Source organism: Monodon monoceros, unplaced genomic scaffold, assembly GCF_005190385.1.
Source record: "Monodon monoceros isolate NGI ecotype Baffin Bay Population unplaced genomic scaffold, NGI_Narwhal_1 Super_Scaffold_11, whole genome shotgun sequence".
NCBI lineage: Eukaryota > Metazoa > Chordata > Mammalia > Artiodactyla > Monodontidae > Monodon > Monodon monoceros.
This window is the reverse complement of record NW_021703767.1, coordinates 132,412,859-132,434,470: the sequence shown is the minus strand read 5'-3', so window position 1 is coordinate 132,434,470 and position 21,612 is coordinate 132,412,859. Positions and strand designations below refer to the sequence as shown.

The following is a 21,612-nucleotide window of genomic DNA, read 5'->3' as shown; positions in this document are numbered from 1 at the left end:
CTGACCGACTTGCTGACTGGCTGACTGACTGGCTGACTGACTGACTGACTGACTGACCGACTGGCTGACTGGCTGGCTGGCTGACTGACAGGACTTTATCTTGAAGAGCTGACCAAACTCTTCCTCAGCCCTTTCAAGCATTATTTCAGAGGCAGTCACTGTATTTGTTGTTCTCTTCACAGGGTTTCCCAGGACTTCCTGGAATGTTGGGGCAGAAAGTAAGTACCTAGAAGTAGTAAAAATAGGTCTCAGTAACAAATTAGACCTTCCAAGCACAGCGAAAAGAGGTCTGCCTCTCCATTCATCAGGCATGAAAAGCGGGTTTCACTGTGGAAGTTTCTGGTTTGAAAGGGGAGCAAGTTGTTGAATGCATCAGTGGGACCTCCCTCCAGCTCAGTGGGAGGAAGGGATTCCCCACCTGAGGGCAGAGAGGCGTTCCCTGCATCTTCTGTCTGTCAGAGGGCTATGGGACTGTTCAAAAGCAGAAAGCTTTGTGCCCGGGTACTCAGACTGGAGCAGCAGTGCTCAAGGGCCCTGGTGTGGGTTTGAGACCACTGCTGCCTGCACCCAGCTCAGCGCTCCTTCAAGGGGGCACATGCACTGCCGGAGGCCCACAGAGTTATTTTAGTGGGTGACAGCTGAAACATTTTTTATTTGATAGGTAAATTTATTATCTATTTAAGTATTTAGTGGGATTTGCTTGGGACAAGGCTTAATAAAAAAGGAGTTAGTTTGGTTGACTTAAAGAAAAAATATTCAGTGAATAACAATAGAATGGTGTGCAGATGTGATAAAAACTGTGAAAGTGGCAACTGAGTGACAGATTTTTTTTAAACTTTTACTTAAGGTTAAGGAAGAGGTATGCGGGGGCGAGGGGAGTGTCAGAGAAAGGGTGCTTGAATGATCACTTAGGACAACCACCATCACAATGGTGGTTCCTCATGCTGTAAGGCACTGACATTGGAAACTTATTTTTGCCTAAGCCTCAGAGCATGATATTCTTCAAACAGGCAAATGGGATGCTTTCTTAGAACTCTAAATTGTTTTCAGGTTCGCCTTAAAATTTTATTTTCCAAACCTGAATGAACAATTTTTATCTGACTTTCTCTTGTCAGTAGATCATATTTAAATAATTTCAATCATCCGACATGATTGTAATTTATCACTGCCTAAAGCTGTCAAAACCTCTGTCTCTGCTACCTACATAGAGTGTTGGGTTAAAAATAAATAGATTAATTATATAAGCAAGTGAAAGGAAACATTAAGAGAGACAAATAATTTTATTTTAAAATACTTAGTCTAGGTTTTCATTCACTGCAACAGTGGACATACATTCCTGTAAAATTAAGTATGACAGCTTCTCTGGTCTCTGCGCCATTTACTAGACTTGCCGTACAGAGTTCTCTCTCCCTCCCAGGGCAGCCTGTTTAAGACAGAGCTGATGTGATGACCATAATTAGGTCTTTGGAGAGAAATTAGATCAAGACATTACTGGCTGCTTCCAGCTGGTGAAGAGAAGGACCACACTTTCTTCAGACGATCTTTTCCAAAAAATGATGCTGTTTATGCTGCTGTTTTCTCCCAGCCAAACAAGATACCTCTCCGCCCCCTCTAAACAGCCAAGGAAAATTATGCAAACATCTCCATGGCCACAGAGAATCCACCCTATCCTAGCAGGCCGAAGGACGTGACGGACGGGAAAGAAATCGTAGGTTTAGGGACAATTCTCGGTGAGGCAAAATGTTGGTAGCTTGACAAATTCATTATACTGGCTGAGCCAACAGGTAATTTCAGAGCTTTATGCTTGGTCCTTACTGTGTATTGGTGTTCCCTGGAATTTTCCATTGTGTTGTACCTCCTCTGGCCTTCCTGGGAGAAGTCGTCCGGGCGTTTATCCTCGTCTGAGTGGCCGGGTCAGCTCTTCACGGGCACCAGCTGTGGCCTAACAGAAACTCTCATGGCTGCTGTTGCTAAGCTTAGCTGTGTGGTGCCTTCTGGGCTATGGAGGGGTTACTGGGGGTAGGAAGGATGCCCTGTGGGGTGGGTTCATGAGCCGAAGAAGCCACCAGTGGACCTGGAATCCTGGAAGAGCACGGGGAAGGAGGGGATGAACCAAAATGGAGAGACGGGTTTTACAAAAGGCTGGCCTTAAACTCTGGAACTCTGCAGTTGATACATGTGGTTCCGATGGTTCCAAATAGAGCTTTTCAATTAGGACTGTTGCTTACGCTGCTTTCTGTGCCTTTTACAATAACTAGATTGAGTATATGAACTTGTGTCTGGAACATCTCTCCCACTAAGAGGTTTTATCTGAATCAAATGGGAGTGAGGTGGAACTCAAACCAGCTTTTTACTGAAGAGTGGGGAATTATATAACGTGAGCAAAAACATCCCAAAGATGATAGTCGTCAAAACTGTGTCCAATCATTCAAAAACCCATAGATCTGAATTTGTGCTAAAAACAAAGCAAAGCACAGCATAAAATTTCAACTAAGAGAGAAGGCATTTCCCCCATCGGTGTCCCAGGCACAGGGGACTGAAATGCAGGCGCCTCCCACCCTAGCCTCTCTGGATGGGGATTTAGGAACCAAAATGTGTGCCGCCCGGCAGCTGTCTCTCTCAGATAGTGACCTCCCCACCCACGGTAACATTCTCCTTCCCGTCCTCTTCCTTGAAAAACTTCTCTCCCTTCACACGACCTCATCGCTCTCCCAACCTCCCAGAGCAGCCCGCCTGGACAAGACTGGGAGTGAGCAAGGAGAGGCCCCGTGGCCAGAGATTGGATCGACCTGGAGCTGAGATTGCTCCTTGTTTCCTCGTTCCTCTCTTGCTTCTCTTTCTTCTTTCCAGGGTGAAATGGGACCAAAGGGCGAGCCCGGGATAGCAGGCCACCGGGGGCCCACAGGAAGACCAGGAAAACGAGGCAAGCAGGTATGGATCCCAGGGCTCACCGGACCTCCTGAGCTGGGGTGCGGGTGTAGAGAGGTGGGCAGGGCGGGGCGGACAGGTCAGGGACGTTGCGGGGACACAGTCTCCAGCATCCTCTGGGCTGGGGGGCAGTAGCAGCCCCCCTTCCGGGGCGCCTGGGCTCTCCACCGAGGCGGGAGTGCGAGGCGGATGGGGTAGGATGCCCGTCCAGCTGTGTCAAGGCTAGAGGCAGGAGTGGGTCTTCGGTTCATAAGAACAGGTCTGTCTTATCCCAGGCAACTGGGAGTGGAAATCAGGTCTGCTCGTTCGCCCAGAAAACCTGCTTTTTGCCTCAGTGCCCCAGATGCAGATGGAGTTCTGGAATCAGCCCAGATTTTTCCCTGCTGTTCAAGGATCTGCTGGGTCTCAACAATAGGGTGCTTTCTCCTCACTCAAGATCCCCATTTGTAAATGACCCCTTTATTGGCACTATTCAGGGTTTAGGGAAAGTTTTCATTCTGAATTCCCCTGGTCAGCAGGCTCTTGTGTCAAACCATGTGATGTGAGCTGTCCCCAGGGCCTCAGAGAACCTCTCCCTTTTGCTCGAATGAGACATGTGTGACCCCTACTCTTTTGTTTGCCAGTCTGTTGGCTTTTTACCTCCTTTCCCATTATACATGTAATATATGATCATCACAGAAAACAGAAAATTCAGAAAACTAGGAAGGAAATCATCTAAAGACCTAACACCCAGGTACAACCATGTTACCATGTATGTACACTTCCTTCCAGTATTATTGCTTCCGTGGACTTCCTAGTCGTTTGTTCCTTTTATATCCGATATATACTTATTGTATCCTAAACTTTTAACTTAAAAATCACAACACACACATTTTAACTTGTTACTGCATTCATTAAGCACTCTTACTCTTAAACATTTTTTTAAATCTCTGCATCGATTTTGGTAAATAAGTAACCAGAGTAGATAGCTTGGACAAGAGAAGCCTAACCAAATTATAAATAATGTTGAGAAGTGAACGTGTTTGGGCACATTTCCATTCTTTCCTTAGGCTAGATCTGTGGCTTTCAGACTCTGGCTTCCATCAGAATCATCGTGGGGGCCGATTAAATACAGATTCCCTGCCCCTGGTGCACTGGTGGTGGTCCCAAGTGTGCCTCTCCTCTTCCCCAATGTCGAGACCTTACTTCCCAAAGACTCTGATACAACTGGGGCTGCAGCATGGGTTATTGCTGTTTCTAAAGCCCCACATGAGTCTAATGTGCACCGGGATTCAGAACCACGGTAACACTACAAAGCCAATTCTGGTCTTTTCGAAATGAACTTAGGAAAGACATAGACTCCAACCTGATGAATCAGCTTCCATGATGACTTTTTTTTTTTTTTTTTTTGCGGTACGCGGGCCTCCCACTGTTGTGGCCTCTCCCGTTGTGGAGCACAGGCTCTGGACGTGCAGGCCCAGCGGCCATGGCTCACGGGCCCAGCCGCTCGGCGGCATGTGGGATCTTCCCGGACCGGGACACGAACCCGTGTCCCCTGCATCGGCAGGCGGACTCTCAACCACTGTGCCACCAGGGAAGCCCCCATGATGACTTTTGAAGTCACAATGTTGCAGTTTAATTTTTAAAGATTTACAGTTGGTGGCATGGCCATGGGTGGCTTCACAATGATGCCACAGATACTAATTTCCTAAAAACTAGGCTCAGAAAAAGAAGAAAAAAGGAAAAATCTTTTCAAAAAAATCGTTTTCTCCACTACTGCTGCATTCCATCCAGAATGTGTTATGCTTGGGGTTTGAGAAGCCGGTTGGCTTCTGTCATCTAGTTCTTTCCTTGGGCAGTGTTTGTCTTGTCCTGGTTAGGGCCGACCCTGTTGAGAATGATTTCGTTGGAGCAATCTTAAAAACGACACCAGAAACACATCTGGGAGCTCAGAGAAGTTAGGGAAATGAGCTCATCTTCCTCCAGAGACGTTACAGACACCCGAGTGTGCTCCAGCCTAGACTGGACTCGTCAGCCTTGGGAGCGGGCCATGATACTTCTTTTTTTTGTCATGAATTAATTGCCTAGTAGAGTCTTACATACAGAGTGTTTGTTGAGCCATGGTGCTAAGAGTCTCTGGAGGTTATGGAAAGTCAACCCAAATCCTGGAATCAGAAATCTGGAAGGGGATCCAGGAGTAAGAACTGCAGATCCAGAAGGACTTTAGAGACCACCGACCCAATTCCCTGCATGTAGTCACCAGAAAACCGGGGGCCAGGGAAGTGGCCTGACCACCCAGGACCCCCAGCCAAGCCAGCTTCCAAGCAGGGTTAGAACCTGGAGATCTGAGACCAGCTTCTCCACAGCAATCTTCACATCACCCTCCTGCTTTAGGCCTGGCCTCCGGGCAGACCCAGGAGAGCAGCTCTTGACTTTATCACACAAATCTTCAGTCACGGAGACACAACTTCCTTGACGGGAATCACCAGACTTGGTGGCAGTAAAGGAATAAAGAATGCTTTTTGGGCTTCCCTGGTGGCGCAGTGGTTGAGAGTCCGCCTGCCGATGCAGGGGACACGGGTTCGTGCCCCGGTCCGGGAAGATCCCACATGCCGCAGAGCGGCTGGGCCCGTGAGCCGTGGCCGCTGAGCCTGCGCGTCCGGAGCCTGTGCTCCGCAACGGGAGAGGCAACAACAGTGAGAGGCCCGCGTACCGCAAAAACAAAAAAAAAAGGAATGCTTTTCCTGGAAAGCACTACTCAGTGAGTCTCGCTCACAGGGACGAGGCTGTTCTGAATAGATGGCTGAGCAGCAGAATATCTGATTACCGCTGAGGTCAGAACAAGGAGCGTTCCCAGCTCCTTCAAGCTGTGGCACTTCCTGTGCTCAGAGCCAGCTGATGTGGCTCTTAGAAGAACAAGACTTCGCTGTGGCTATATTAAGACGGTGTGACTTCCTTTGCCATCTGGGACCCATCTTGGTTGCCCCACGGAATGCTAAGGCAAGGCTTAAGACTCCGTCCATGAGGGTGGAACTGGAGACAAACTCTGACCTCACGATCCCGCATTAAGTGTTTAAGAACTCCTTGGACATTGCCAAGAGCGCCCCCAGGGCCATGTTGACAAGGCGGCAGGTCACACATCACATGGTGGTGAAAGGCGTGCCCGGCCTGCCTGTTCCCCAGGCTTGGCGAAGGTTACGTTTCATTAGGTGGGCGAGGTAGCCACAGCACAAGGGTATGAAGGGGACCAGGCCAAAGCCATCAGGCACCAGTCACTGTCCTGGTCGGGCCCCGGGCACGAGTGGACAGTTAGCAAATGGCTTAGGGGAAGGATCTACAGGTGTGCCATCCTTGGTTTCTGGGGTCATTCCTAAGGGCAGCTCTGGGGGGAGATGTGTGCTCTTAACCCTCCCAGAGCAGACAACAAAGAGGACATGCTGTGTGGAAAGACTATACCTGCAGGTGTGCCTTTCGTTAAGAATCAGGACTTTTCTAACTGTGGGAAAAAGATGAAACCGAGCCAGTTGCTATGATAATCAGCTTGGCCCACAAAGCCAAGTGCAACCACTTTTTCACCTTTGAGATCTCTGTTAGCCTCACAGCAAGCCTGTGCAGGTGTATATTGCCTGGCCCCATTTCACAGATGAGAAAACTGAGGCACAGAGCAACAACGTGAGTTACCCAGGGTCTCATGGCCAAGATGAAAACCTAGATCTCTCGACCTAGAGCCAACAAACTACATTCGCTTTGTGTGTTCAGCTTCTCCTCCTTCCCCATTTGGTCTGGGGAAAGGAGGTGAACAAAACAGATTCTGGCCCGCAGGGAGCTTCTGTCTCCTGGAGAGACACAGAGGAAATGACCACACGAACAATGGTAGTTATGATCAGGGATAAAGGCCGTGAAGGAAAAGGGCCCATGACAGGGAGAACTGACTTGGTCAGGCAAGGTCAAGGAAGGCTTTGCCGCAACTGTATTTTAGCTGGGAGCTGAAAGATGGGAGGGAGTTAGCTAGGCAGAAGGGTGGGAAGAGGGGTTTGGGGCCGAGAGAAGAGTCTGGAGAAGGGAAAGAAAACGCATGGTGCTGTTGAAGACCAAGAACACCAAAAGCCTGGGACACGCGTGGAAAGCCTGGCCATGCAGGGCTATGGAGGCTCCAGTAAGGAGCTGGGTCTTTATCCTGAGAGCAGCAAGAGGCCACGGGGTGGGAACAGCTCTTGTGCTGAGACAGAAATTGTCCTGATGAGCAGGCAGAGGCCTGATGCCAGGTGACTGGCCTAAATCCCTGCTCTTTCCTGAGCCTTTCTTTCCTCACCTGCCCAGTGAGGAGTGTGGTTTGGATTGGTTCCTATGTGTCTAGGACAGAGCAAGAAGTGATGTCTGTAGACAACAAATTTACTGTTACCCGAGGGGAGAGGGGTGGGGGAGGGGCATATTAGGGGTATGGGATTAACAGATACACACTACTATACATAAAATAGATAAGCAGCGAGGATTTACCGTGTAGCACAGGGAGCTATACTCAATATTTTGTAATGACCTATAATGGAATATAATCTCCAAGAAAACCCCACCAAATCACTACGATGTACACCTGAAACTAACACAATATTGTAAATCAACTATACTTCAATTTTTTTAAAAAAAGTAATGTCTATAAACATGCATCCATCACTGTCTCAAATGTCACTTGCCCTGAGGTTTTTAGGAGCTTGCTGGTCCCTCTGGGACCTCTGGGACTGCATCCTCCCCCTGGTACTTGCTCCAAAGTGCAAGGTGGCCCCTAATTTAGAGATGAATTGGGGGGGAGGTTTGTCATGTCCTGCTCTTATAATGGGCTCTACCTTTCTCTCTGTCAGGGGCAGAAGGGAGATAGTGGAGTTATGGGCCCACCAGGCAAACCTGGGCCTTCTGGTCAACCTGGCCGTCCGGGCGCCCCAGGACCCCCGGGTCCCCCGTCTGCAGGTAAGAGCTACACTGCTTCACCTGATCCACGCTGTTGCCCTCCTGGCCAGCCTCCCAGAGAGCACAGGGAGATGTCAGCAGAGGCCTGCCTGGTGTTCTGAGTTGGAAAATGCCTGAAGCATTTCAATATATTTCTAATTTATCCACAATTAGACCCATTTAAATTTTACATGAGAGAGATAAACACTATTCTGGCTTTGTTTTGGGATTTGGGAGAACAAATAGAGGAGTGAAAAAGAAAAAAAAATCACATTGGTGATGTCATTTACACTTTAAGTGAAAAATAACAGGCAAGTATTGCATCAACTAACACCCTTTTCTAGAAGAACGTTTCATGGCTCCAAGCAATGCTCTTAAACCTAGAAGTAAAGATGACATTGCAAATTTTTCTGTCTTACACAGTGTTATAAAAGAGTCCTTACAGATGTGCATCGAATATAGAAAGAAATCACTATAAAGGAATAAAAGTCTACCATTGAAGAGGGTACAGGTACACTGCTACCTTGTTTTACCTTGCTTAATTTGAGGAGCTAAGCCTCTTATTTAGTTTGTCAGCTCAGAGGAAGGCCTTCATAGCACATCATCTATATAAGCACAGCAGCTCTACGTCCAAGAATACTGTTTACTGACTGTGCAAGATTCTTTGTCCTCAGTTATACAAAAGGAATCAAAATTTTTATTCTAATTCTTTTCTTAAGAAAATGAAGGCATTTAAAAATCCCAAAGTGCACTTTTCCCCACTGTGGGGAAGTGTTTACAACCACATCATGGGAAGGTCAAGAAATGTCATTTTGTTAATCCTTTAAACCAAATGAAAACTGGCTCTGAGACTCTAACCTGCTAGGATGCCTGGGAAATTCAGTCTCAGGCATTAATGGGGTTTTCTCCACTTCTTCAACTGCCACAGAACCGTGGGACAAAGATCCTGGGGAGTTATGGCAGATAAACATCACGGGAGGTGACCAGCCCTTGATCTGCCCCATTCACCTCTGAAATGCCTGTTGCCCAAGGCCACACGGTCAGACACGTGACCACCTTCCTCACGCCAGGCTTGGCTATCAGATCATCTCCAAGCCTGAGAATCCTGCTCCCCAAGGCTCAATCTTCCCAGGAAGGCCCCACAGCCGTCCCTCCTGAGACCTTGGCTCTCCTCCAGGATTTGGGGGTCCCCGTGCTCCCACATGTGGGGTGATCCTTCCTTTTCTGTCCTCCAGCCCCTCCCTCCTCACACTCCTCATACAGCGCCACCCCCTTAGGAGCTTTTCTCTTTTGAGAACAGAAGGCAGAAGTCTTCAAACAGTACCTGTTTCTCAGCAAGAGCAAGAAAGCACAAAGTCTTGCCACCTCCTTGAAGTCAGGAACGAAAAAATAATGGAAGAAAAAACATCAATTACTGTGATGAGTTATCCTGCCACCCTTATTTCTAACTGTTAGGGGAGCTGGATTGAGATGCACCTCAGGCCCTGTGTCCATGCCCAGACCCTGTTTCCCTGCATTGAATCGATGATCTGGATGAAGGTTCTTCCAGCCAGTCCTTTCCCTCCTCGGTTCGGACACATAACGTTCCACTTGAGCCCATGACCCTGAGCTGCCGACCCCAGAGGCTGGGAGCATGGCCTGAAGCCCGGGTTTTGCCTTTGGAAGGGATGCTCTTGACCCTTGGGGTATTTAGGAGCTCACAAAACTGAGGAATAGCCAGGAGGCGTGCGGTTGGGGGGGCGTGCTCAGCAAACTAAGGCCTTACTGGTCCCACTGTGTGTATCTGACTTGAATCCTGTCTCCCTCCTAGGGCCTGGGGTGGGGTGAGAAGGGCAGGGCCTGGAGACCCTCAGCAGCCCCCTCAGATGCCCGCTGTTTTGTCTTGCCAACCCCATCCCTGTAGCAGGGCCAACGTAATCCTGTTTTCTCTCCTTGGTCCTCCCGGCACCTTGTCTTTCAGCCTGGTATGCCCACCCCCTTCCCTCTCTACCACCCCATCCTCTGCCAGATCCCAGCCTCAGTGCCCTCTGCCCTCCAGCGGACTCTGCTGTCTGTTGAGCTGGAGCATATTCCTACAGTCCCTCTGGGTCCACGTGGCCTGAAATAGTGTTCCCGTCATCCTCTGGTCCAGGGGTCCCCAACCCCCAGGCCTGTTAGGAGCCAGGCCGCAGAGCAGGAGGTGAGTGGCGAGCGAGTGAAGCTTCATCTGCCACTCGCCATCGCTCGCATTACCGCCTGGAGCATCCCCCTACCCCTACCCGCCGGGTCCGTGGAAAAATTGTCTTCCAGGAAACCGGTCCCTGGTGCCAAAAACGTTGGGGACCGCTGCTCTGGTCCACTCCACCAACTCCTCTCCTTCCTTCAAAGCAGTCTCTTCAATAAGGCCTTCTTGGTCCCTAACGGGATGAGTCTCCTTCCCTTGGGCCCCAGTCCCACGTTGCATCTGCTACGGCCCCTCCACTGTTAACTGTTTTCTGAGGATGTGTTTCCTCTTCCTTCTAGATGGCAGGTCCTTGAGGTAGGGTCTTGGCCAAGTCAGCTTTGCATCCGCATGGCGCCGGGCAGGTGGGGTGCGTGGGGCTGGCCCCTGCAGGTGCTCACACACCTGGTCTACTTTGACTCTCGGGCTGTCCCACCTGGATTATTGCATGGCAGCCAAGCAGGATGCGGGCCAGCTCTTTGACTGATGTCCCCTCCCTGTGCCTTCCTTTGGGTCATTTCCCCTCTGGGGAACCTCCCAGAGTGAGGCTGCTGAAGAAAATGGTGCAAGAATTCTGCTCTTCAGAAATGTTTTTGGGGGGATGGGTAGAGAAGGAGGGGGAGGAATTTAAAAGAGACCTTCCTGTGCCCAGGACCAGCTGGGTCATCCTCAGGAGTTGGAACAGGCCTCCATAGCGATTTTTGAGACTACCTTTGAGAGCCTGATAAAGTTCCACTCTCAGGAAAAAAATGTGTCTACCTATACCCAAGATACTGCTCACTGCTTCCCAGAGCTCCAGACCCCCTGCCCCCGATCCACCTTGGGATATCCTCAGGCTCTGTGGACCCCGGGTTAAACTGCCTGGTCTGGTCCATCCTTCTCTTTATAGATGAGAACTTTGAGCCTCAGAGATCACAGAGATTCCCCAAGGTCACAGAGCCGACTGGTGGCCACTCCTGGTCCAGAATTGGCCTGTGACTCCTGGTCCCGAGACCCTCCCACGTAGCCATGCAGCTTCTGCAGGGGTAGAGTGGGATGGGGGTGACATGGAGACGACTCCATGGTTCCTCTGCCTTCTCCCAGGTTACCCCTCAGACCTGCTCCCACTGCAGCGGCCAGTGGAGATGGGAGGCTCCCTGAGCAAAGATGCAGAGCTGGGTCCTCCAGCTGCCGGGGATGGGGGAGAGGCTGCCCGCCGGACAAGCTCCGAGGGGCTGAGTTGGGGAAGTTTGGGTTGCTGTGCCCTTCAGTGCAGCCTGGCAGGAAGCAGGCAGGGGTAATGGATGCCCTTGGACAGCTGGGAGGAAGCGGCAGGGAAATGATGGCGGGGGGGAGGGGGGCAGGAAGCAGGCTCCCTGCCACATCCTGTCGTCCTATCTGGAGGCCACCTCTGCTTCTGGTGCCTGGTGCTGGGGGGCGGGACGGTTCTGGGGAGATGGAGGGGGCAGGAGCTTCTCATTACCCAAGTTAACCAAGAAAGAGGGGATGGAGACGGGGGAGGGAACCACGGCAAAATGCCTTTAGGATGTAATTTGCAATAACCAAATTACAAATTTGGCTGAGTCCTTCCTGACCCCAGACAGGGCATAAGTGAATCATTGTGGTACCTGGGAATTGCCAGCTTCCTGCGAGCATCAGTATTCTTGGACACGTGTCTTTTGAATGGCATAGTGTTAAGTCAAACATGAACTCAAATCTCAGCCTCACCACTAATTAGCTGGATAATGGGACAAACTCCTGAGCCTCTCTGAGGCTGTGGTTCTGGAGGAGAAGTTGGCGGTCACAGAGCCTGCTGGAAGGCGGCTCCCATGCTCTCCCATCCTTGGTTAACTCCCCAGAACATTCCTGAGCTAGTGGGGTCTCTGTCCCTCCAAGCATGAGAGTGGCGTTCCTCCCAGATTGTATTTCTTGTTAGAACGAGCGACCATAACTTGGTGTAAGATGCTAGCAAGCCTCCCTTCCCGGCCGGCTGGCAGCATCCCCATCTTGGACACATCTGTCCACCAGCTCAGGAAGGCTCAGGGTGTGGGCATTCCTGCTGGGGTCTCCTCCTCCAGTTGCAGCTGCTTCCTCGGGGTTCTGACCAGACCTCTCCCCCCAGGGTCATTTTTCTCCCCACCCTTGTGGGATCTGCAAACCATGTCCCCAATTGCTGACTGCCCTTGATACAGTAATACAACCTAAAACCAATGACTGGCTGATCTCCAAGCTCCCCCTTATTTTCCCAGCAGGAGGGGTACTTATTTCTGTTTTCAGTGCCCATCTTTTCCTCTCTTTCTTCTCTCCCTGTTGGTGGCTCTGGCTCTAGCACTTTTCTGCCAGCTGGAATGGGACCTCTAGTCTTTTCTGAAGACCTTCCCTTTCCAGTTAGTCTGCATTCATTCATTCAGTTATCAAACATGTACTGTGCCCCTACTTTGTGCCACGCCCTGATGAGTGCAAACAGGCATCCACCTGCCTTTGTGGAGCTGACATTCTCCTGGGGGAGATCCAGCTGGCCTGGATAATCTCACAGTGAATAGAATCACAGAGTTAAGTGCCAGGAAGAAAAGGCCTGGGGAACTAAGAAACTGTACTCAGTGTGAACAGGACAGAGTGTGAGGATTCAGAAAGGCTTCCCTGAGGAAGTGATGTAGGAACCCAGATCAGGAGTGAGCCAGGAGGTGCCTGGGAAGGGAGGGATGGTGGGTGAAGAGGATAGTCTGGTGGGGGGTTTTGTGCAAAGACCATTTCCCGAGACCAACGGCTCTCAACCTCGGTGCTCACTTGTGAGAGCTTTGAAAAACACGGATGCCCGTGCTCCGTTCTCAGCAGTCCTGATGGAATTGGTCTGGAGTGTGGCCTGGGCATCAGGGGCTTTACAAGTCAAGGTGAGAACTACTACCCTAGTAGGCCTCCTACCTTTCAGGGAGTGAATTTCCTGATCATATCTTTTCCGGACACTTCTTTCAGAATCAGGTAAGAACAAATAGGCTGAGCATTTTCAAACATTCCATTACTTCCAGAAGAAATCAAAGAAACCCACATTCAGAAATCCCTTTGTTAAACTCCTATATATAAGAACAAAATAAAATGAGTAAAAAAATGGTGAAAGTTATCAGCCAGCAATGCACTCATCAGGAAGAAGTCCCCATTAATAATGGTCTAAACATAAATAGGGATTGTTTCCCTCCTACAACAAAGAGGTCCAGAGGTGGACAGTGGCTGGCTTTAGTTCAGCCTCTAGGTCTCGCTCTCAGGGCCCCAGGCCCCATGAGGCCCTGGTCTTCCCTGCGATCTGGCTTCTCTTCTCACACTTGTTACTTCATTGTTGCAGCACAGCTGCTGCAGCACCAGACATCTTGTCTTGTCTTCCAGACAGGAAGAAGGAGGAAGCTGTGTCTCCCTCCAGCTATGCTTCTCCCTTATCAGGATAGACTTCCCCAGACACTCACCCTTCTCCCACCATGGATCTTACATTGGCTGACACTGTGGCACACGGTCACCTCCAGGAGTGAGGGCAACTGGGAAGTAGAATGCCCATCTGTCTGGTCTCCAAAGTATAGAGAGAGGGAAGGGAGGAAGAGGGTTGGGAAAGGTGTTGTCACACCCAGTGTGGTTAAGGGACCCACACCTTGGACCAGAAATGTCTCTCTGGACCTCTCCTCCAGGCCTCCCTGAAGTCCACACTGTGGACTTCAAACTTCTTTCTGTCGTGAAGGTTGCTGACACCTCCCTGGGCTGTTTGGTTTTCTCTTCCTTTGCTAGTAACAGCAGTCTGTTGCTTCCTAGGACACCTTGTAATGGGACCCAAAGGGGAAAGAGGATTTCCCGGGCCTCCAGGAAGATGTCTCTGTGGCCCTCCCATGAATGTGAATAACCCTTCCTACGGGGAGTCTGCGTATGGGCCCAGTTCCCCACGAGTTCCTGTGGTAAGGCTCTTCTGGGCGGAATCTGGGGTGGTCACCCCTCAGGACTCTTCACGTGATTGATGCTCCCCGGGCTTTGTAAAAGCCTTTTAGTAAAACTTCCTCCGTTATACTGGGCATAAGCTCGTTACAGGAACTTGGAAAATAAGGGAAAATCAAAAGAAGAAAACCAAGGTTGTGGGTCTATTTTGGAGTATTTTCTTTGTCTTTTTTTTTTTTTTGTGGCTGTGCCGTACGTCTTGCAGGATCTTAGTTCCCCGACCAGGGATTGAACCCAGGCCTTGGCAGTGAGAGCGCGGAGTCCTAACCACTGGACAGCCAGGGAATTCCCTTCTTTGTCTTTTCTAAGAAAAAAAAAAGTATAGAAAACTTCAAATAAATACAAAAGCAGAACAAATAGCGTAAGGAACCTCTTTGTACTCTTTACCCAAGTTCAACAATTATCAACTCCCGGCTAATCTTGTTTCCTTTTTACACTTACTCACGACAACCTACCTACCTTAGATTATTTTAAAGTAAACCTGGACATCAATTCATAATTTGAGTGGGTAGGTAGTACTCTGTCCATCATGTGGCTGTGCTGTGATTTACTTAACCAGAGCCCGATTGTCAGATAGGTATCAGGTGCTCCCAAGCTTTTCCCTGATAGAAATAACACTGTAATGAACACTTTGAGTATAGGATTTTTGTTAAGAATCATTTCCAGGTGTTGAATTATTTGATTAGATGACATCACCTTTTTATTTATGTCTTTGTAACATTTTAAAAAAAATATTTATTTATTTGGCCGTGTTGGGTCTTAGTTGCGGCACGCGGGATCTTTGTTGCGGCGCGCAGGCTTAGTTGCCCCACGGCATGTGGGATTCTAGTTCCCCAAACAGGGATTGAATGTGCGTCCCCTGCCTTGGAAGGCGGATTCTTAACCACTGGACCACCAGGAGAAGTCCCCAAGTTTTTGTAACATTTTAAATGTTATAAATTTTAAACCATGGTAGATATTTTTATTTCAAACTCAGCCATTAGGAACTGGATTGGGAAGATGTGGGAATCAAGACATGGGTCCCCACTTCAGGAGGGATGCAGGAGTGTAAAAGCAAACCGCCCTTCCCACTGATCACCAGCCCAAGGTCAGGGATTGTTTCCTCCTCTGGCTCTTCCCCCGCCCTCCCCTCTGTAGAAGTGTTTCCTGGAATCCTCACCAATGTTTCCTCTGGCAGATATTTGTGGTCAACAACCAGGAGGAGCTTGAGAGATTGAACACCCAACATGCCATTGCCTTCCGCAGAGACCAGAGGTCTCTGTACTTCAAGGACAGCCTTGGCTGGCTCCCCATCCAGGTACGGGGCGCTCAGCACACACCCCATCAGCAGAGGGACGCATCTCCAAAGGAAGGAGAGGCCCGGCACAGAGCTTTCCATGGAAGTCTGAGCGCCCTCTCTCAGCCCGCCTCTGAGAGCTTGCCATGCCCTGGCTCCCCACGTGGAGCTCTGCTCTGGGCCAAGGCTCCAGACAGGCTCCCAGCCTCGCACAGCTTTCCTGCCAACCACAGAGCTCTGGCTACAGGGGAGGCGTGCCCTTCCCCCACTGCCCTGCCCCCGCCCAGACCCTCTGTCCCCGGTGCCCGGCTACCTGTCCCACTGTACCGGTAACCGTGCGTGCTGTGTTTCTCTGGCCAGCTGACGCCTTTCTACCCTGTGGACTACCCCGTAGACCACCGCGGCTCCTGCGGGGACGGGGTCCTGCAGCCGGGGGAGGAGTGTGATGACGGGAACGGCGATGTGGGTGACGACTGCATCCGTGAGTGGCCCCAGCTTGAACCGCCGCCAGGTGGGGTCAGGCCAAGCCCTGGACACCAGCTGTGCTGGTTTGGGACAGTTCTAGAGCCAGAGCTGGGCTGCTACTCAGGCCAAACGTGAGCCCTCCCACCGTCCAAGCAAGGCGATGGGGTTGCTGTCAAGGATCTTGGCCCCAGAGAAGCCACCGGGCCCTCCCTTTCTTTTGAATCCTACTTCTTGGCAAAAACCACGTTCTAATCCAAATTCTTATCAAAAGATAAAGGTGATGCAGGGCTGAGAGGCAGACGGGATAAGGCAAGAATCTGAATCAGGACTCACTTTTAGCAGACAGAGTCCTCATAGCAGAGCTCTGTTTGGGGGATTGGGTGGCTGGGCTACCTTCAGGCTTATGGATGCTACCGGGACAGGCAGGCAGCATAGGGCTGAAGCATCGCTTTTCTTTCTTCTTTTTTTTAAAAAAATCAAGTGACAAAAGCAGGAGGTGAGGTGGAAAGCATGAGCTTTAGATTCAGATTGAGTTTGGACGCAGGCTCTGGAAGCCACTGAGTCACCCTCAGGCTCAGAGAGGAGGCTACACGGTGAGTGGGGTGATGGAGGGCCTCACTTCCCCCAACTGAAAAATGGGTACGACCGCACCGAACGCTCAAGCCTTTAGATTCTGTGAGATTCTGTGAGCTGACGTGCGCATGGATTGTCTGGGTGCCGTGAGGGCTCGACATCCCTTCACTGCGTTGTTTTTAAAGTCCTGCTGTGAGAAGCCAGGGCTGGGGACGTGTAGGTGCAAAGGTGGGCTCCTCGCCAGCAAGGAGCTCAGAGGAGGACGAGAGTGCGCAGGGGCAGGCGCAGGATGCAGTGTCTGGTTCTCTCCGTGTAGCTGCACTTCCCGCGACAGTTCCTGGGCGGTGATTCCTAGGATGCTGGCTCGGCCTGGAGTCCCCCTGCCCCCCGTGGAGATGACACAGCAGGAAGGAACTAATAGCTAGTCTCAAAGCCCTATAAAAATGAGGGTGGGTTCATACTCCTGGCCCCTCCCCTGGTGTGAGAACAGAGACCCCGTGGAAGACGGTCTGGCTCCCGAGGGACACAGGAAGCTCCCTGCAGACAGACAAGCGCCACCAAGGCTGTGACGTGCCCGTCTCCCTACCCTCACCTCACAGGAACCCGCGGTGGTCCTGCGACAGAAACAGTGTCCTCCCGTGGGATTGGGGTCTGAAGCTTTGTGGACATCCCTGCAGGAGGGTTCAGGCTCTGTGGGATGGGGGGGGGGGGCTCCTTCAGGCCACATGGTCCTGCCAGGCTGTCCCCCACCCCGCCCCCCTCTCAGGGCTTCACCTCCCGTGTCCCCTCAGGCTGTCGCCGGGCCTACTGTGGAGATGGTCACCGGCACAGGGGCGTGGAGGACTGTGACGGCTCTGACTTCGGCCACCTGACCTGCGAGACCTATCTCCCCGGGTAGGGACCACCTCGCGGGCTGTGACCACACCCCGGCCTCCCTCCCTCCTGCCTACTCCTCTTTCCTTCACAAATATTCCTGAATGCCTGTGTTCCTGGGGCTTTCTGGACTCTGAGGTATGGTGACATAGAACACATGCATGGTCCCTGCTCTCACGGGGGGACAGTGCTAAACACAGAAACCCACATGCCACTCAGAGCAGTCACCCACCCCCAGCTCCGCCTGGGCCCGCAGCTCACCGCGGCCCCTGGGTGAGCAGCTCCGTCGCTCCCGTGACCACACTGGTCTCCTGGGAGTGGGCCTGCCTGGGAAGGGGGCCGGTGGAGCGGGGAGGGGTCCGGGCATTTCAGAGAATCTAAGCATCTGTAACCTGAATTCTCTGGAACCACCGGGCAGGCCTGTGGGTACACATGAGATCCCACCAGCCTTAGTATCTAACTTTGGTGGCTCCAAAGTCCTCCCAGAAAACCCCAGGAATGTAGTCTTCCCTTCAAGCACCCCCTGCAGCTGTTTCTGAGACCCCTCAGTGGGTGTTCACGTGGCTCAGTATCCTGAGTGTCCTGGTCTCCACGAGGACATCTCCCAGGCCCGCTGAGGGCCTCTGCCCTGTGAGGCATGATCCCACGCCCAGAATGGGCTCTCCTGGGCTCTGTTACCCCAGTGCTCACAGGACCAGAGTTGCGTAGCTTGTAGGGAAGGTAGGGAGGCCGCTCCTCTTCCAGTCCACATCCTGCTTCTCCCTTGGCCCCAGAGTGGATCCCTGGCTCCTCAGGAGTCCATCTGTCCAGGCGTTCCCTCCAGCCCCACTCCTCTGTAGGCTTGGACCCAGGACCCAAGGCCTGTCTCTTTCCTCCAAGGAGGTCGCCTCAATGCCCACCCCCAAACGCAGGGCAACAAATCAAACCGGGCTGGGGGAGCTCAGACCCCAAACTCCAAGCACTGTAGGCTGGGCCAGAACTCCACTGGATCTGTGTGTGTGTGTGCACTGCCCCTCGCTGAAGTAGGGAGGCTCCTGCCAGGCCCCTGCCAAAGAGTTGATGGAAGGACACCGCTGAGTGTAGACAGTCGGACCTGGGGTACAGGGACACGTGGAGCCCAGGGCTTACCCCGCCGCTCGCTGTGGTTACTCTTTAGTCCCGAGAAGCCTCAGGGGATGCTTGTGAATGTGGGCTTGGTGTATCAATACAACACAGCCTCGGAATTAGCGCTTGGGCTTACAGACGTGTAGGCTGTGCTCTCCAACGTGGTAGCCCCCGGCCACACGTAGCTATTTAAATAAAGTTAAATATCCGATTCTTCGTTCACACTAACCTTATTTCAAGAGTTCAACAGCCACATATGGCCAGTGGCTGCCACAGAAATAGTGCAGTGTGGTCTACTGGACAGCGCTGGAGAAAGGGCCGATTCTCCCTGAGAGGCTGCGTTCAGAGCCAGGCTACCTACAAACCCCTTTCCCCCAGATCCCTCAGATGGACTCAAGGGGAGAAGCCCCAGAGGCCTGGACTCAGCTGCCCCAAGCCCCTCACCTTGGAGCCCCTCGCCCTTAGGAGGGTGGCAGTAGGGCAGCTCTCAGATGAGGTTTGACCAGAGTTGCGAGAGGAGGCCTTTGAGAACATGGCTGTGTCCTTGGGGCTCCTGCCCACTGCCCCGTGTCTGCCCCCCTCAGGTCGTACGGAGACCTGCGGTGCACCCCGTACTGCTACATCGACTCCACGCCCTGTCGCTACTTCACCTGAGGGCCGCCGGGAGGAGGCGGCTACACCCACGGAACTGGCAGCAGCTTCTCCACCCTCGGCAGACTGACCTCGCCCTGTCCTGGTCCGGTTTCCACCACCTTCATGCAACAGAAACAAGGACAAACTCTTGCTGCTAAGATGTGCTTTTAACGCAGTCCGACTGGAAGAAACTAGGACCACTGCATCCTGTCTTAACCCCAAGTACCGGGCCTCTTCCACACGCCCATCGCGACCCTCCGGCCAGACCGACGGCCTGCGGGGCCCTCCCTTCCGAATATCGTGGACTTGGCTTTGCACTGTTAGGCACACAGACTGTTGGAGATTGCTCCCGTCCGCTGGGGGCATCTGGGGCACAGGCCTCTCGTCTCCTCTGACCTCTGGAAATGTGGGCATTCTCACCTGGCAGCTGGCCGGGGCTCCCCGGGCCTGGGAACCACAGAGCAGGGAAGTGGGCCTGTTCTTTGGGGGTGGCCCCCAGATCTGGGTCCAACTAGGGAGCCCCCTACCCCGCAGCTAACCACAGCCCAGCACGGCCTCGTGTGGATGCAGCTTCCCCAGGCAGAGCCCCAACTGTGAATAAGTACTGAGACCGCCGCCAAACCCTGGGGTGCTGGGGTGCTTACCGTGTAGACGAAAGCAGAGCAGTGGCCTTCTTTTCGACGTTTCCCAAAGGGGCTGCTCTCGAGGCCTCCCCATCCCCGGTACCACCCTGACCTCCTGGCTCTGCGCACTTGGACCTCCGTCCTGTGAATGTCCCACGTGTCCATTTCTCCTTCAGGACATTGGCTAGCAGGCCGGCCACTGGTGTTTCCTGAGTCCTTAGGAAACTGCCGCCTGGTTTCCCATCTGGGCCCCACGATTGAGTACATGCTCCAGGCAGAGACGGCATCTGTCCTGGGCGCCAGCTCCTGGCTGCCTGCTGACTCCCGTGAGCCCTGTGACCTCCCTCCCTGTCTTCGTGGTGCATAGTCTTGTCCTCGTGTGCGTGCGCCTGAGCCCCCGTTTCTACAGGATTGTTAGCCCTGCGTGTCTGTGAGCTGCCTTTCATCACCGTATTTCCTGAGTGAGGCTTAGCTTTGTTTGGGAAAGACGTCTCCCCCACGGCAGACCTCAGGTGGGATTTGCCCATTTGCTACCAGATGGAGGGACACTCCTGGGCCTGTGTACAAGGCCTGCGTCTTGGGCACTTGGCATTGTGCTGGTGGCCAGTCGTGGGCGAATCAGCCCCGGGGTGGGTGGACACATGGGTCAGTCTGGCTCCCTCCGCTTCTACTGCAAGTCCCGGGCTGATGTTCCATGGCCCACATCTGTCCCATGTGAAGCCACCACCTTCATCCTGGCATCTCCGGATGGGAAATCAAGAAATAAAGGCGGTGTTCCTCCCTACTGTGGCTCTCTCTTCCCTGGCGGTTTGGGGCTGGTGTCCCAGAACTGCTGGATGGGATAAGGGCTCTGAAATCCAGTCTGCTTCCAGACTCGACAGAGGGCTCTAGAATGGAAAGCAGTCCTGCTCCCTCAGGGACGAGGGAGGAAACTGAGGTCCAAGGTCACCAAGCCGGGTCTTGCTCACCCCCAGCCTTGCTTTATGATCTTGCATAGGACAGAGTGGAAGTCCAGTACTGCCCTTGGACCTGGCCAAGAGTGGCCCAGTCCTGGGTCCCACTCCTGGGTCCCACTCCTTGGAGGGCACTACTCTGGCCTTCCTCTGGCCATGACCCTCCCCACGGGGCCACGGTGACACTTGCACACCCCATGCTGCAGGTCCCAGGGAACCCTAACTCTCCACCCGAGTGGTCCTGAGCCTGCTTCCGGGTCCACACAGCCCTCTCTCCGCGCCTGTCCTCCTGACTGTGGCTCGCATACACCTGTAAGCGTGAGGGGTGGCCAGGGACAAGCTGTTTTGCAGGGGTGGTAGATGGAGCTTGGAGACACAGGCCGCACATCCTGGCGTGAGACGGGCCAGGGGCAGGGAGGCCCGCTCTCCTGGTGCTGCCACAGAAAACTTTGAGGAATCTAAAAATTCCAGTCTTCATGAAAGTGTAAGCAGAACCTATTTAGTGCGTAACAGTTTGTCAGTTTGATCCTAATGTGAATACTCAGACATTTCGTGTGGGAGCCACCATCTGTGCTCTTGTCCCTGGACCCTGCAGTATTAGAGGGGGGCCGCCTCCAGCTATTTCTAGGGAGTGTTCTGAAAGGCTCAGGAAATGAAAGGATTCAAGGTCACATGTGTTGAGAATATATATAGTAATAGTCATTCTCCCCCTTCAGCATTCTGAAATGAAAAGATGAAAGATCGGGGAAGGTGGACCCGTGCCTCCCCTGAAACATTAACTCCGCGGCATAGGGAGCAGCTTTGCCAGGAGCACGGACACCTGTCAGCAGGCCAGGCAGCCGCAGAAACACCTCCTGGGATCATCTGCTGGTGGGAGGCCCCTTACTCGTTCATACTTGGTTCATCACTTCCCACAGCCTCAGTTTCCTCATCTGAGAGACTTGAGACAGAGGTTGAATTTTCCAACTCTAACCGCTGGTGAGTGTGGATTCTGCCCTCCAGCTGTGACGGGGTATGTCCTTGGAGGGGTGATGGATTCCGTTGGCTACTCTCAAGCTGTCACGTGGCATGGCTGAGAATATGACAGGGCCTTCAGATATTGTCACCAAAGGAGGC

General features: G+C 52.4%; 1 protein-coding gene across 1 annotated transcript in view; it reads left to right on the top strand.

Annotated features, from left to right (window-relative positions):
- COLQ (collagen like tail subunit of asymmetric acetylcholinesterase) overlaps positions 1-20,441 on the top strand; it is a 43,305-nt gene extending 22,864 nt beyond the window's left edge. The window contains exons 10-17 of the mRNA XM_029213750.1: positions 183-218; positions 2,851-2,931; positions 7,764-7,869; positions 13,820-13,959; positions 15,174-15,293; positions 15,633-15,753; positions 17,102-17,204; positions 18,872-20,441. Of these exons, the coding sequence (XP_029069583.1) occupies positions 183-218; positions 2,851-2,931; positions 7,764-7,869; positions 13,820-13,959; positions 15,174-15,293; positions 15,633-15,753; positions 17,102-17,204; positions 18,872-18,941 (777 nt within the window). The 3' untranslated portion in view covers positions 18,942-20,441. The remainder of the gene's footprint in view (positions 1-182; positions 219-2,850; positions 2,932-7,763; positions 7,870-13,819; positions 13,960-15,173; positions 15,294-15,632; positions 15,754-17,101; positions 17,205-18,871) is intronic.
- The last annotated feature ends 1,171 nt before the right edge of the window (positions 20,442-21,612 follow it).